The sequence below is a fragment of the Bos javanicus genome, chromosome 21, assembly GCF_032452875.1.
Source record: "Bos javanicus breed banteng chromosome 21, ARS-OSU_banteng_1.0, whole genome shotgun sequence".
Classification (NCBI taxonomy): domain Eukaryota; kingdom Metazoa; phylum Chordata; class Mammalia; order Artiodactyla; family Bovidae; genus Bos; species Bos javanicus.
Window position 1 is genome coordinate 21687508 of NC_083888.1, and position 16653 is coordinate 21704160.

Here is a 16653-nt window from a genome sequence, read left to right on the forward strand (position 1 = left end):
GTGAGATTCAGTTTACAAAAATGCAATTTACACACATCTTATCAGAAGTATACCTTTAAACCCCCTATATCAAATCAAAATGAGACGGGGGAAAAAGAGATTTCAAGCTACTGAAAAAGTTCATGATTTTGTACTGTCGAGATCTGTACCTAAGCATTTTATTCAAGTCCAAGGTGCCCGTTAATTTAGTGGCAACCCTAAGTGGAAGCTTCAGGTATGCTCTCTGGAGATTCATACGTCTGCAAAAGCTCACTAGCCCAAACAGACCAAATCAGACACTCAGAAGTCCTCAGCTCACTGCCAAGTGTGGCAGCTTTCCTCACACGGGTCTGCTTTTCTCCCCTTTCCTACCCTGACAAGGGCACAACTATCTCACACGCAGAGCTGTCAGTTTTACCCCGTGCAGACCCACCTGATAATGTAACATAAACGTCTCCATTTGAACTCCCATGAACTTGGCCTTCACTTCGAAGTCTCCAACTTCTTCTGTTGGACTGATTTCAAAGATGACGTTTTTAAACCTGTTTGAAACACAACATGAGGGTTTGATTTTTGTGTTCTCACATAAAAATATTCTGTGAAGTCTGGAAAGGAGATGAGCTCAGTGTTCAGCAATGAAAAGGGGGACAAAATAAAGGTGCAAAGTGCTTTCACAGGTGGGGATGTGTGTGATATTGATGCTGTAATTACCATCTGCTTTGGGATCTGGAGAGAAGGGTGGCAACCTCTCCTGGGAGAACGTGCTTCCCACGGAGAGAGGCACCGTGAGGAAGGACACAGTGACCTCTGAAGGGACGACGTCAGGAGTCGTCCTGGCCTTCCATGTGGCCACTCCCGAAACGTGACAGTAAAGGGAGAATCAAGAGGAGATGGGGCTAGGAGCAGGAGGAAAAGACAGATGTCTGAAAACAAGCATGTCTGAGGACTGGAAATGGTACACAAACAAAGCAGGGGTCAGAACCAAAAGAACCAAGATAGCAGGTGTTCTGGAAGGAGTAGGTGCTATAGATGTAAACGGACTGAGTACTACTAAAGATAAACTGCTATTACTGAAAATATTTAAGGCACCACTCACTCGCAACATGTTACATGCCCAGGAGTTTTATGGCACCAGAAGGTGGGAGCAAGCTGTTCTCTAGGTGATCAAAGCGTGTCACCCCAGATTTCCAGAACTCAACTATGGAGCAAACTGATCTATCATAAACAGACCCGAGAACCATGGAGGATGCAAAAGAGGTCACTGAGAAGCTAGACGAGAGGTTACAGAGTCCACAGGCTAAAACACACGCGTTTTACTCAACAGGAGACTCTCATCGGTTTTATAAAGATGTTATTTTACGTAATAAGTAATTTTATTTTAACTGGTTTGGTTTGTCATCTGGTTTCTAAGTCTGTGGTAGCAAATTATTAAATAATGATAGGCACCTGAACAGTAAAAGGAAATAATGACAAAAAAGAAGGGAATAAATAATAAGTTATGAAACAGGTCTGAAAAACACATACAGTGCTAATCTAAAAAACAAACAAACAAACAAACCCAAAACACCAAGGTGCTCAATTGAAAAAATAATCAGAGAAAACAGATAATAAGCCATGTTTAAATACACACACACCCCCCCCCAAAAACCTCAACTAGAATTCTAAAAAATGCAAAATTTAAAAGTGCTTTTTTATTTATTAAGTCAAAAATATCAAAAATTGCTTTGTTATTCAATTATGGTAAAGAATTATTGAGGTAAGAGAGTTCCAGAAAAACATCTATTTCTGCTTTATTGACTATACCAAAGCCTTTGACTGTGTGGATCACAATAAACTGTGGAAAATTCTTAAAGAGATGGGAATACGAGATCACCTGACCTGCTTCTTGAGAAACCCATATGCAGGTCAGGAAGCAACAGTTAGAACTGGACATGGAACAACAGACTGGTTCCAAATAGGAAAAGGAGTACGTCAAGGCTGTATATTGTCACCCTGCTTATTTAACTTATATGCAGAATACATCATGAGAAACGCTGGGCTGGAAGAAGCACAAGCTGGAATCAAGATTGCTGGGAGAAATATCAAGAACCTCAGATATGCAGATGACACCACCCTTACGGCAGAAAGTGAAGAGGAACTAAAAAGCCTCTTGATGAAAGTGAAAGAGGAGAGTGAAAAAGTTGGCTTAAAGCTCAACATTCAGAAAACGAAGATCGTGGCATCTGGTCCCATCACGTCATGGCAAATAGATGGGCAAATAGTGGAAACAGTGTCAGACTTTATTTTTCTGGGCTCCAAAATCACTACAGATGGTGATTGCAGCCATGAAATTAAAAGATGCTTACTCCTTGGAAGGAAAGTTATGACCAACCTAGATGGCATATTCAAAAGCAGACACGTTACTTTGCCAACAAAGGTCCATCTAGTCAAGGCTATGGTTTTTCCTGTGGTCATGTATGGATGCGAGAGTTGGACTGTGGAGAAGGCTGAGCGCGGAAGAATTGATGCTTTTGAAGTGTGGTGTTGGAGAAGACTCTTGAGAGTCCCTTGGACTGCAAGGAGATCCAACCAGTCCATTCTGAAGGAGATCAGTCCTGGGTGTTCTTTGGAAGGAATGATGCTAAAGCTGAAACTCCAGTACTTTGGCCACCTCATGTAAAGAGTTGACTCATTGGAAAAGACTCTGATGCTGGGAGGGATTGGGGGCAGGAGGAGAAGGGGACGACAGAGGATGAGATGGCTGGATGGCATCACCGACTCAATGGACGTGAGTCTGAGTGAACTCTGGGAGCTGGTGATGGACAGAGAGACCTGGCGTGCTGTGATTCATGGGGTCGTAAAGAATTGGACATGACTGAGCGACTGAACTGAACTGAAGTACTTTCGTACACATTTCGGACACTGTTTGAAAATATTTTGTAATATTAATACATGTGAGTTAAAAAATTTTTTTCAACTGCTATGGAAAATAGTATGGCAGTTCCTAAAAATATTAAAAATAGACTTTATCATATGATCCAGTAATTTCACTTCTAGGTATACATCAAAAAGAACTGACAGCAGGGTCTCAAGAGAGATTTGTACTTCCATGTTCAGTGTAACATTATTCACAACAGCAAAAAGATGGAAGCAACCCATATGTCCATCAAGGGACAAATGGATAAGCAAAATGTGGTTCACACATACAGTGAAAAGCGACTCAGGCTTAAAAAGGAAGAAAACCTGTCACAGGTTACAACCTGCATGAGCCCTGAGGACATCATGCTAACTGAAGAAAGTCAGACACAAAAAACAAGTATATTATTCCCCTTGTATGAGGCAACTAGGAGTCAGACTTATAGAATCAGAGAGGAGAATGCTGGTTTCCCAGGGCTGGGGGAAACGGGAAATGGGAGTTGTAATTTAATGGGTACAGTTTCAGTTTTCTAAGATGAAAAGGTTCTGGAGACGGGCTGCACAACAATGTGAATGCACTTAACGCTACTGAACCACACACTTAAAAGCCGTTCAAAGGGACCTCCCTGGCGGTCCACGGTTAAGTAAGACTCCAGCTTCCAATGCACGCAGCATGAATTCGATCCCTGGTTGAGGAACTAAGATCACACATGCCTCACAGTGTGGCCAAAAACTACTTAAAAAAAATAGTTAAGATGGTAAATTCTATGTTTTGTGTTTTTCACAATAAAAAAAATTATACACTGACCAGAAATTGCATTAGGCATCTATCATAAAATAAATACTCAGAGGTAGAATCAAAGATTACATTATAAAGGTGTCATTACATGTGTAATATTGTAAAAAGTAAAATCAACTTAAAATATTCTATAATAGGTAAATGGTTAAATTAAAACTATAGTATTAAAAATTATGTGGTCATTCAAACTATGTGAAAAATGCTCACAACATGTAATGAGGAAAAAGCTGGATACATGACTATAAACAGTATCATTCCAATTTATGTTAGAAAAAAAAAAGTAGGAAAGTGAGTGAATAACCTTTATGTGAATAGAGGCCTATTAGGGAAAAGATACAAATACATTCCCTTCTATGAAAGACCAACTAACTCTGGGTATTAGGCCAAATTCTGCATATAACTGATTAATTAATCAATTACAAACACACATAAAATATAATAATGATTATCCAGATAAGAGAAAGTCAATAAGATAAAGCTATGACAAACACAGAAACAAAAATAATCAATATATAAAATAAAGTTAAAAAGTAAATACTCACTGATTCACTTGCAGGTCCTCAATTTCCAAAAGAACTCCTTTTTCATGCAGTCTTGCTGCCGTGTATTTTAGAGAGATCTTTTTGCTTTTCTTCCCTTTCATTTCCCTAGGCTTTTTGGAGACCCTGTAAAGACCACATTATGTCACTTTCTATAAGTTACTATCTACTGTGAATCTCTGTTGGTCACTCAAGGATATGAGGTTGGAAAACAAACTTCCCAAACCCAAGCGTAAGTAACAAAGCAATTCTAAAATGGCAAATGAATGCGAGGATTTCTACTTCAGGGAACTATACTGAAGGGAATCCCACAGGAGTCACTCTTAGCCCCCTTGGCTATGAAGAAGAAAAAAAAAATACCTTAGAATGTGTAATTTTTAAAAAAGTTTAAGTCAGCATAGCAACACAGAGGAATGGGAACAAGGAAAAAGAAACAGATGTTAGCAGGCCACTGGGATAATCAAGGCAAGAAGCGGTAAGAAAAGTAAGCTAGGGAGGAACTGAGACGAACGAGAACAGGATCTGGGACTCTCGAGGGAGGGCTCTCAAGAAATGGGACAGAAAAGCTGGTAGTTGTATAAAAAGTAATAATCCCTACAGCTGGCAACTGAGTATCTATCAAAATCACAACTACATAACATTTTGAAGCTGGCAATTACATTTCTAGAAATTTATCTTAAAAAAATATGCCTACATTTGCAAAATGATATATGCACAAGAGGCTATTTGTTAACAGAATTTTTTATAATAAGTAACTGGAAACAACGTCAATGTCTGTGATGGAGAACTGACTCAGCGGTTACTTTATCTCCACAGTGGAATACCATGCAGCCATTAAAAAGGAAATGAGAGCCTAGCTCTGTCTGCTTAGAAGGCCTGAAACAATAATGGCTCTGGCAATGAGCACATCTAGTCCCTAGATTTCGGTTTCTAAATACCATTCTTCATTAAAAGGAACAAAGGATGTTTGGAAAAATAGCTGATTCCAAGCCTGGAGAGGGGAAAATACAAACTGAACCAGAAACATCTTATGTCACAAAGTCAAGAGCTGCTCAGAGAATGACAGGGACATTTCAGAAGGATAGAGGCGCCAACTCCGTGGGCTCAGCTACGTGAATCTGATTTTTACCCCTTCACGTCAGCCCTGCCTTACTTTGGGAAGTCTTCAGGGAGGGAGAGAAAAGACACAGATGGGAAGAGTAAGCAGGCTAGGGAGAGGGGAAGCTGATGGGCTAAACACAGTGCATCGATTGACAGCTGAAAGGTACATGGGTGCTTATGGTTCTGTTCATAGATTTTTCTGGGGTTTGAAAAGTCTCAAAATGAAAAGTTGGGAGTAAATAATAAATAGCCTTCTAGCAAGCAGAACCTATGCTTAATCACTTCACCTCTATGGATTTTCAATTTCCCTCCCTGAAAAATGGGCAGACTGATGGTTTGTGGCCAGCACCAAGGAGGCTGCATCAGTTCTTCCTTGGAAGCTGAGAAAAAATCATGGTCTGGGAGCCTGTGCTCAGGAAGTACTGAGGCCAAGGAATTTAACTATTTATATTAATATTGTTTCTTAAGTGAGTTTTGAGGCACATCCTGGTTTAGGGGCCACTAAATGACCCCTTTACAAGGTTCTTTAATTTCTAGGGCCGAGAAGATACTTTGGAGCACAGGATGTTTAGAAAGAAGCATCCTTGAAACCCTCCACACACTATTTATTTACACCATACCATAACAAATGGAGGGCTTCCTGGGTGGCTCAGTGGTAAAGAACCTGCCTGCCAATGCAGGAGATGTAAGAGACTTGGGTTCGATCCTTGGGTCGGGAAAATCCCCTGGTGAAGGAAATGGCAACCCATTACGGTATCTTTGCCTGGGAAATCCCATGGAAAGAGGAACCTGGCAGGCTACAGTCCATGGGGTCACAAAAGTTGGACACGACTGAAGTGACTTAGCACGCACGCACACATAATAAATGGAACTAGGAAATTACAAACGGTTAGAAGCCAAACAAAGGACTAATGCAATAAACAGATCCAGTGTGTTGTCAGTAAAAAGCGCCAATGTCACTCACTTTAGTTGCCTCTGCGTCTTCCCCTGACATTGATTCATTATAAAAATACTCACTTGCCCTTGCTGGCTAAGTTATCCAGGCAGGTCTTGATGTAGCTTTTATAGTAGTCCACCTGCTCTCCATAAAAGGTGGCCTTAGAGTTCAGGGCAGCGTATGTCTGCTGCAGTTTCACCAGCTCAGCCTTCCTCCTCTGTCGGTATCTCCGCTGATTCCGAATATCCTGAGACATAATTATTAAAATCACAAAAATAATGATGTCATGTGCTTCTCGAACCATTAACACTAGAATCTGGCAGTGTTTAACTCGGCCTTGCTTGACCACATGTTCATCATAGGCAGCAGTTTTATGCTCAAAAATTAACAAAGAAATTCAGACCTTATCCATTTTCCCCCCATCTCTATTTTCTAGAGGCAGGGAAAATGGGTTACTTTCACAGACGGTCTCAGAATCAACTTGCAAAGCTTGTTTATACATCTTAAATACGTTGTCAGGAGAGGGAGAAAAAAATAATTTTAATATAACAAGTACCAAGCTGCGAGGTGTGTGTGGTGTGCCTTTAGTGCAACAGCAGAGGACGCATAAATTCCTTGGCCTGCACCAGAGCCCCTTACTTGAGAAGACTCACACAAATCTAGGATGTGATAATCGATCTGAAGCGAATTTCTATTGCACAGTTATCATTAAAAAGAGCCAGAGGGATTCTTTAAGGTCAAAAGACAAACTGAGACACAGGAAACTCTAATCAGGCTGTTCCTCCTACTGATTTAGGCCATGGAATAAGCCATGGGAGGGCAGGCTGGGACCTTATGCTGGAAGGGCCAGAAGCGATTCCCGGGAGGAGAGGACCTGAATCGGCCCGTGAACTAAAGGTATGTTGCCCCTGGAACAGCTAACGTGTCCCCACAAGCCTCTGAGACAGCTTTCAACACGGCCAGGCCACTGCTGTCCCCTAAATGCCATACCCTGGCGATGTCATTGATCAGCTCCTGGTATCTGTTCTTTGGGTCTACGGTGCCGAGCTCTGTGAGCTTCTTCAAGCCTGACTGGATCTTCTCCTTCTTCTCTTGAAGACTGAGGCTGCTGTCTTCCTTTATGGTTTTGGACTTCTTCATCTTGTCCGGAGTTTTGGCGTCACGGATGGCGCGTCTCTGCATGGCCCGCTGATGCTCTGCTTCCTACAGCAAGAAAAGAGGATGTCGTGGAGGGCCTCCACCCTAACCCACACCGGAGCCTATACAGCTCACACACTCTATTCTAGAAACAGAGGGTAACAAATTTATAGCCCCCGTCCCCCAGCCCAACAGGAGACAAACTGCATGAAGCAGAGGCCGTTCTCCTTTCATCTAGAAGAGAAACACCTATGAAGCTAGATGTTGGCGTCCTTTTTTTTTATGTTGACCATTAAAAAAATCTTTATTGAACCTGTCACAATATGGTTTCGGTTTTTTGGCTGTGAGGCGTGCAGGATCTTAGCTCCCTGACCAGGGACTGAACCTATACCCTCTGTATTGGAAGGCGAAGTCTTAACGACTGGGCTGTCAGGGAAGTCCCAAGATGCTGGCTTCTTTCCTGGACTCCGAAGTTTAATCAGGAGATTGAACTCTACTGCATGCAAAATCCCTTACTCTTTCCCTATCGCATGTGGGATATGGAAACCATTTACTTTTACTTGAAACCTGGCGTGATGAATGTGACAGTCACACCAATGCAATGCCAGTGGGGGTTAATGTTTTATTCCCCCACCTCGTCACAGCTGGATCACCTTCAAGCCTGCCCTCTGCTTTCAAACATGCTGCAAACGCCAGCGAAGAGACCCTTCTTGTATCTGGTATTTCTCCTAGTCACCAACCAACGTCTGTCTGTTGTGTTCCCACCCAACAAACGATCCACACCTGCCTTCCCCTTCTTTCAGCACTGTCCTCAAAGTCTGGCTATCATCACCAGTTCTCGTTACCATTCCTCTCACCCCAAATCCAGTGCCTTCTCTTAGCTGTTGCCTTGCTCATCTTCTCTGCACACCTTCCTTGTCCTAGCAAGGGCTGGTGCCTCCAAAGGACCCAGGGTCCTTTCTTTATGACTGTTCTCTCTCAAAACCTCAATGATCACCTCTATGCTGACAGATCCTAGCATGTGGCTAAGGTTCTGGGACCCTATTTTGAATTGTTTATACTATGGATGTTTATACTCAGAAAGGTTGTGATTTTTCCCAACCTGGAGCAATTCCTTTCCCAATATTCCCTTTTCTTCTAATATCAAAACTACTGCTTATCATGTGATATAAAGAGCATGAACTGGAGTCAGACAGAACCAGATCCAAGTTTGGTTCTGCTACTGTAAGCAAATGATCGTGGGCAAGTTATTTAACCTCAAGGGGGTCTCAGTTTTGTCATCTGTGAAATGAGGAACCTTGGTTCAAGCCCCATACCTTCCTGATGCTTTGCTCCTCACTGGCCCCTTTCTTAATTTTTATTATTTTTAGGATCAAGACCATGGTGAATTTTCAGTGGTTTTCTAATTGTTTCAGTTTGTATGTCACATATATCAAAATGTATCATGAGTTCACAGAACTCAGGAGCCATATTCTACTCTTCTCTCCTACCTACCAAGGCATTTAGCAGAATTCTAACTATAGGACTTCCCTGGCGGTCCAGTGGTTAAGAATCCACCTGCCAATGCAGAAGACATGAGTTCGATCCCTGGTCTGGGAAGATCCCACATGCTTCGGGGCGACTAAGCCCATGCTCCAGAACTACTGAAGCCCTCATGCCCTACCGCCTGTGCTCTGCAACAAGAGAAGCCACTGCAGTCAGAAGCCCATGCTCACGGCAAACAGAGAAAGCCCTCATATAGCAACAAAGACCCAGCACAGCCAAAAAATAAAACAATAAAATTTTTTAAAATTTTAGAAATACAATATTCAATAAATTTCTGGGCAGACTCACTGATTCTGTTTCAGGTTAAATTAAAGCACACAAACAGACTGTGTGCAAGTGCCAGTGAGCTCTGTGCCCTAGAAACATCTACCTCTGGATTTAGGGACCAACAGCTTTCTCAGGAAGCCCCGAATGCTGCCATCTGCAGACACATGCAGGCCCACCTCCCAGTGACCGCCTCTCGCCATCTGTGTCACCCCTGTCACATGCCCCCCACAGGAGCACCTGTCCATCTAATTACGGTACACGATAACCCCCAAACTTTACCTGTTCACTGGTGGCTGGTGTTTCTAGGATTTCAGTCAAGGTCTCTCCCGGCTGGAACCGGATGACATCCACAATTAAGCGTTTTGTGCTGAAAGGAGATTCAGGAGACATCTGAACATTAGCACCTGTCCTGCTTCCTCTTGAAGGGACCTCAGCAGGAGCAGAACAAACACCGCCTCCCAGAGTCCCACTGGGCAGCCCTAACACAGGTACGCGAAGCCCCAGGATCACTCCTGCAGCTATGACAGAGTGGGCACTAAGGTCAGGATCTCAGAGATGCAAATTCATTTCAGCATCTCATTAGCAAATAAGGCAGGTAAGTTCTGTGCCAACTATACTACAGGAGATGACCAGAATTGTATTGGGCTTAAATGGCCAAGGTCATTTTAGGTATGAACAAGTGGACTCGTTCAGCAAGACCAAGGGACAGGCGTGATCACTGGGTTACAGTCACTCCGCTCCTCCTCCTTTCAATCCTCACTTCAGTAAGATGGTCCGAGCGTCCATTTCTGCATTCTCATCTCCAGGCACATCGAACTTATTGGTCAGTGTGAGAGACACTTCCGTCTTAGCCAGTGCCTCCTTATTTGGGTCATTTAAATTGCCAGCACCTTCTCCTAAAGTTTTGGAAGGGTAGGAAAAATAAATCAATATAATAAAGAGAAAAGACATTGGAGAATAGATGATAATTCAAATAAAAGAAAATGCAAGTTTAAGAAGACAGTTGAACCAGCCAATATGTACCTTGTGGCAAGGATATCCTTTAGTGAGAAAAAAAATATTATGCCAAATGATTAAGACAAAGGATCCCTAATAAAATAATAAATGTTTGACAAATCAACACTGTAATATTTCTCTCTCAAAATATCCTGTTCATTTCCTTTATAGGACTTATCATTTCTAGTTACATGATTATACGTATTGTTCCTGCTGTTCAGCTGCTAAGTTGTGTCTGACTTGTTGTGACTCCACAGACTGCAGCAGGCCAGGCCTCCCTGTCCCTCACCATCTCCCAGAGTTTGTCCAAGTTCATGTCCAATGAATTGGTGATGCCACCCAACCATCTCATCCTCAGATATGTATTATATCTGAGCATTTATAATATGCATTATATTTGAGTCCATTATCCACTGGACTTCAGTTCCTAACAGATGGGGATGGCACCTCATTTCTTCCCTGATGTGTAATTGGAGCACGAACAGCGTGGAGACAGATGAGGAGACAATCACAGCACTCCTGCCACGCTCCCCATCTCCAGCTTCCAGGCAGTTACGTCGGAACCTTACCTATCAGGGACTCGATGGTGGGCACCTCGCCGAGGTCGTCCAGCAGCTCGTGGATCGGATCATTGTGCTCCGGGGCAATGGCATCCTGGTGGTCTAACAGGAGCTGCAGCCACACATCCAAGGGTCAATTCCATTCACACACTCAACCCACCATCCCCCAGCCCCACCCAGACCACCTAACAGCACAAAAGAGGTTAGATAAGAAAACTCCTGTGTTTTCAAGAACTGACAAGTTAATCCTCAACAGACTGACCCAAATAAACAACATGACACATAGAGCAACATGCTGGCCTGTGATGTATGAAGAAGAAATACTGGTACTCTCTCAGTCAGTCAGTTCAGTCACTCAGTCGTGTTCGACTCTTTGTGACCCTATGAATCGCAGCACGCCAGGCCTCCCTGTCCATCACCAACTCCTGGAGTGCACTCAGACTCACGTCCATCGAGTCAGCGATGCCATCCAGCCGTCTCATCCTCTGTCGTCCCCTTCTCCTCCTGCCCCCAATCCCTCCCAGCATCAGAGTCTTTTCCAATGAGTCAACTCTTCACATGAGGTGGCCAAAGTATTGGAGTTTCAGCTTTAGCATCATTCCTTCCCAAGAAATCCCAGGACTGATCTCCTTCAGAATGGACTGGTTGGATCTCCTTGCAGTCCAAGGGACTCTCAAGAGTCTTCTCCAACACCACACTTCAAAAGCATCAATTCTTCGGCACTCAGCCTTCTTCATAGACTAACTCTCACATCCATACATAACCACAGGAAAAACCATAGCCTTGACTAGACGGACCTTTGTTGGCAAAGTAATGTCTCTGCTTTTGAACATGCCATCTAGGTTGGTCATAACTTTCCTTCCAAGGAGTAAGCATCTTTTAATTTCATGGCTGCAGTCACCATCTGCAGTGATTTTGGAGCCCCCAAAAATAAAGTCTAACACTGTTTCCACTGTTTCCCATCTCAGTACCAGCTATAAAGGATTTAAATGCACCATACAGAAGAAAACTAGCCTCACTAGTGGCTCAGACGGTAAAGCATTTGCCTGCAATGCAGGAGACCTGGGTTCGATCCCTGGGTTGGGAAGATCCCCTGGAGAAGGAAATGGCAATCCACTCCAGTACTGTTGCCTGGAAAATCCCATGGACAAAGGAGCCTGGTAGGCTAAAGTCCATGGGGTCGCAAAGAGTCAGACATGACTGAGCGACTTTACTACAGAAGAAAGAACAAGGAAGCTCACAGACTTCAATACTCAAGTTATCAATGTACTCTACAACCAGTTCAAATGACTCATACTCATGCTTTCGCGTAAAGCTTCTGGTATATAATATCTTTTAATTCAGAGAAAAGTGCATCAGATCAACATTATTATTAATTCAGGGCCATTCGCCAAATCCTACATGGTGATGTCGTCAAAAATTACAATCACTGAAATTTTATTTTACTTCCTCATTTCATGTTCTATATGCCCCCAAAGGGGAAAAGGAATGAATTGTAAAAACAGTATTTTATCCAGTCACTATATCAGGGGTCACAACAGAAATTCTGAAGCCCACCCATGGGGCTTCTGATTCAGCTGGCCTGAGGTGGGGTTCCGGAAATTTCGTTTTTAATAGCCAGCCCAGATGATATTGACACAGGTGGCCTGGGGATCACTTGGAGAAAGTTAAGAAAAATAAGCAAAGGAAGATAAGAAACAAGGCAGATGTAATGTCAGTAAGATCTAAGGATGGGGAGGTATCTGGCGTCCAGAGACAGTGGGCAGCAGCCAGAGAAGGCAATTAAGACAGAGCAATGGAATTACGTCACTGAAGAATACTTACCGTGTGGGTGTTGATGATCTCGCCGATGGAGATGTAGATCACTGGCTTGGTGAGGGTCACTAAGTCGGAGTATTCGTCCACATTAAACTTATCCTGAAGCTCTGGGACATCACAAGCAGTTTGGAAAAACCGTCTGAAAATAAACACAGGAACCGGGCCCCAACAAGTACCACGCGTTTAAGAAGCTGATGAAGGAAGGACACCCCACAAACCCTTAGAACGGTGAGTTCAAACAGAAGCCAGGCAAGACGGTTGACTCGAGAGAAACCACAGCATGTCCGTTGTGCCTGACAGCCCTGGGACGTTGGTGCTCTTTCCACTTTATTCTAGTTCTGCCCACAAGAACCACTCAACCGTAATTTAAGACGGTTCTCAAACACCAGTTGTTGTTAGTGGACCCAACTCTCGAAGACAACGCCCTGAACTCACGACTCAGTGATTAACTTACAAATACTAAAAGTGCTCTCCAATTCTCCTCTGACTGCAAAGTAACACATGCCTATGTAGACATTATGTTTATGTTAAGTATTGTCTATTTCATAGGAACACATTTTACTTTTTAAAAATATTTTTTAAATATTATTTTTCATTTCTATTTTGGCTCTGTTGGGTCTTTGCTGCTGCTCACAGGCTTTCTCTCAGTGCGGGACATGGGCTTAGTTGCTCCACAGCATGTGAAATCTTTCCAGACCAGGGATCCAACCCATGTCCCCTGCACTGGCGGGCGGATTCTCAATCACTGGACCACCAGGGAAGTCCAGAACACATTTTAATAGCTCGCATATGTTCCTCATCATCATCTGGAGCTCTGAGCGCATCAGGCACGTATCCTATGGTACTGTGGTCCAGGGAATTCTGGGTGTGGTATTTCATCTCGTTTTTACCCTTAAGAGTTAGAAACACACCCACAGAGTCTTTTATGTACCTCATCCCTTTCTCCTTACCTGAATTTCTGGTAGGACTGGGAGAGGTATTCATTAATAATGCTCAAATGAGCGTTATCTCCCAGGAACATCTTATTGGAAGCTGCGTGCTGGAGCATCTTGGCAATGGACCCGAGATTGCGACGTTGGTCTGTGGTGAGCTGGCCTCCTGCCGACAGGTCAATGATGTCAAAGGCATCAGGAGCAACAATGGCTGGATTCATGTATCGGTAGTAAAGCAAGTTGCCAATAATCTGGGAACAAAGGAAAAAGAAATGGGTGTTAAAAGCCACTTCAACAAGTAAGCCACAAATGACTTTGCTAACAAAACCAGAATATGTGGCCCTGTGGGGGGGGTGGGGGGGGAGGAACACTCTACACACACACACACACCCCTTTTCTCAAGGCCTGAAACTAAAATGACCAAATCCCTCAACTGGATGCAGGGAAAAAAAAGAAAATGAGAACAGAATTGAAAATCACTACAATGAAAGAACAGATTCTGAAGGTAAAAATGGTAGACATGAAGTCTGTTATCGAGCATTTTAGGGCATTCTTTGTCCACATATCACGGCAGCAGATAAAGCCGTGTCAGCCACATGTACTTTTCATTACCATGGAGGTGGGCACTCATTCTAAGAAGCTAAAACAAATCCTTGAACATGACCTAGCGTCATCTGTCCAACCCCCACCATCCTCATGCTGCAGACGTCAAAGGCAGACAAGTTAATGCCTCTGAAATCAAAGCCACTCAACACATATCTCTTCTACAGAAGAATTCAAAGACAGTCAAAGCATTTCCCCTGGAGTTGCATTCAGAAAAAAAGAAAATGAATTCACCTGAACAGAAAGTCTAGAATCGAGGCCTCACTGTAGGAAAGCAGAGAGCTAGGAGAGAAGAAAAAAGCGTTCAGATTAAGGAAAAAAAAAAAAGAGGGAGCACAGCTGAGTAAGAAAGAGTCATCAGCAACAGCCTTAGCGCAAACTGTGCTTGCTACCATTCATCTGGCCACCAGCAGAGGGAGCAAGTCTTCAGCAAAAAGACAGGACTCAAAGAAATGCTATCTCAAGACAGAAAAATCCATCTTCTCCACTTGGTTGATAGCCATGTGCCATTCAAACAACATAGGAACTATACAGGAACTAAAAGAGGTATCACTTACTGTTTACAATCACTTTCAAAACCTCAGGCTCAATGGCAAGCTACTGACAAAATCTATGCTAAGGTCCTTATTACTAAAGGTCTAAGGAGGGGAACAGCTACCCACTCCAGTATTCTGGCCTAGAGAATTCCATGGACTGTATAGTTCATGGGGTCGCAAAGAGCTGGACACGACTGAGAGACTTTCACCTTTACTTTTCATTTTCAAGGTCAGGCTTAGTCCTGGAGAAGGAAATGGCAACCCGCTCCAGTATTCTCGCCTGGAGAATCCCATGGACAGAGACCAGCAGGCCAGTCCATGGGTTCTCACAGGGGCAGTCACAACTAAGCGACTAAAACAAACAAAGTGAAGGTCGAAGGCCAGGCTTGGTCTGGGCACTTTTCCCTCCAAGGGCTATTATCGGAAGGGAAAGAACATGCCAGCTTTTGGTCTTACCTTCAACAGCTCATCCTCACCAGCATCAGGGAACTTCTCGTGTAAGGAGTCCTTCAGCACTTTGGCAATGAAGCGCATCCCGTAGCTGTAGGGTAGACAAAACTTGGTGAGAAGGACTGGGAGCTGGAGGCCACTAGTGCTGGGCTCTAAGGGGGCCACAGCGGGCGACACTCACGGGATTTTGTCCACAGAGCTGATGATGGCTGCCAGGAACTTGTCAGTCACAGCCCGCATGTTCCGGATGGAATTGTCTAGCCGCGTCCTGACTTCCTCATGAGATAGGGCCTGTTCTGGGGTCACGTCATAGGGCAGTTTGCTGGGAAAGCAAAAATTACCCCCAAGTATGTTAGACCATAACTTCATGGCATATAGAAGGGGAAAAAGTAGAAGCAGTGACAGATTTTCCTTTCTTGGACAAAGGTCCATCTAGTCAACACTATGGTTCTTCCAGTAGTCATGTACAGATGTGAGAGTTGGACCACAAAGAAGGCTGAGTGCCAAAAAACTGATGCTTTCTAACTGTGGTGTTGAAGACTCTTGAGAGTTCCTTGGACAGCAAGGAGATCCAACCAGTCCATCCTAAAGGAAATCAACCCTGAATATACATTAGAAGGACTAATGCTGCGGCTCCAATACTTCAGCCATCTGATGCAAAGAGCCAACTCATGAAAAGACCCTGATGCTGGGAAAGATTGAGGGGAAGAGAAGAAGGGGGCAACAGAGGATGAGAGTTGGATGGCATCACCAACTCAACGGACACGAGTCTGAGCAAGCTCCGGGAGATAGCAGAGGACAGGTGTGCTGCAGTCCATGGGGTTGCAGAGTCAGACATGACTTAGCAAATGAACAACAGCAGCATGCTAGACCAATAGCCTGAGGCGAGGCTGTGTCTTTCATAAGCAGAATGACCCAGAGAGACCAGGTAACTTTGTTATGCTCACAGAGCTGGTCAACGGTGGGGCCGGAACTGGGGCTCAGGTTTTCAGTTGTGACTTTGGAGCCTAGATCTATGTGCCAGGCATTTGGGATCAAAGTGCTAGAGACATGATAGCTTCCCGAGTTCCTCACGATTTGTACGTGTGGGAGAGACACACACGTAAGTATCTGTAAACACATCGTGCAACAATAAGAAGCTGACCGGAAGTCTTACAATGCTACAGAGAAGAGGCTTCTACTCAGATTGGAGGAATCGAGAAGACGTCCATAAGGAAGGAACATATGAACTCAGAAAAAGGGGAGAAAAAAAAAAGTCTTCTAGGAAAGAAGATCAAACACAAGGAGGTAAGAGGAGGAGAGATGAGAACATTAAAATAAATAGAGGCCAGGTCATGGAAGGCCCTGTGTGTATTGCTAAGTCTGGACTTTCCCAGAAGCCAGGGAGAGCCATTTAAGGGACAGGAGATCTGAATTTTGAAGATTACCCCCCGAGAACCTCATGTATGATCTAACCCTGCTGCTGCTACTGCTGCTGGTAAATCGCTTCAGTCGTGTCCGACTCTGTGCGACCCCATAGACAGCAGCCCACCAGGCTCCCCTGTCCCTGGGATTCTCCA

At 43.8% G+C, this 16653-nt stretch overlaps 1 protein-coding gene across 1 annotated transcript in view; it reads right to left on the minus strand.

Moving 5' to 3' along the window:
• IQGAP1 (IQ motif containing GTPase activating protein 1) overlaps positions 1–16653 on the minus strand; it is a 107129-nt gene that overhangs the window by 4237 nt on the left and 86239 nt on the right. The window contains exons 27-37 of the mRNA XM_061394505.1: positions 15276–15416; positions 15101–15185; positions 13524–13756; positions 12580–12712; positions 10765–10867; positions 9960–10095; positions 9479–9566; positions 7241–7453; positions 6331–6497; positions 4216–4338; positions 413–521 (exon numbers count right to left, since the gene is read on the minus strand). Coding sequence (XP_061250489.1) covers positions 413–521; positions 4216–4338; positions 6331–6497; positions 7241–7453; positions 9479–9566; positions 9960–10095; positions 10765–10867; positions 12580–12712; positions 13524–13756; positions 15101–15185; positions 15276–15416 — 1531 coding nt within the window. The remainder of the gene's footprint in view (positions 1–412; positions 522–4215; positions 4339–6330; positions 6498–7240; positions 7454–9478; positions 9567–9959; positions 10096–10764; positions 10868–12579; positions 12713–13523; positions 13757–15100; positions 15186–15275; positions 15417–16653) is intronic.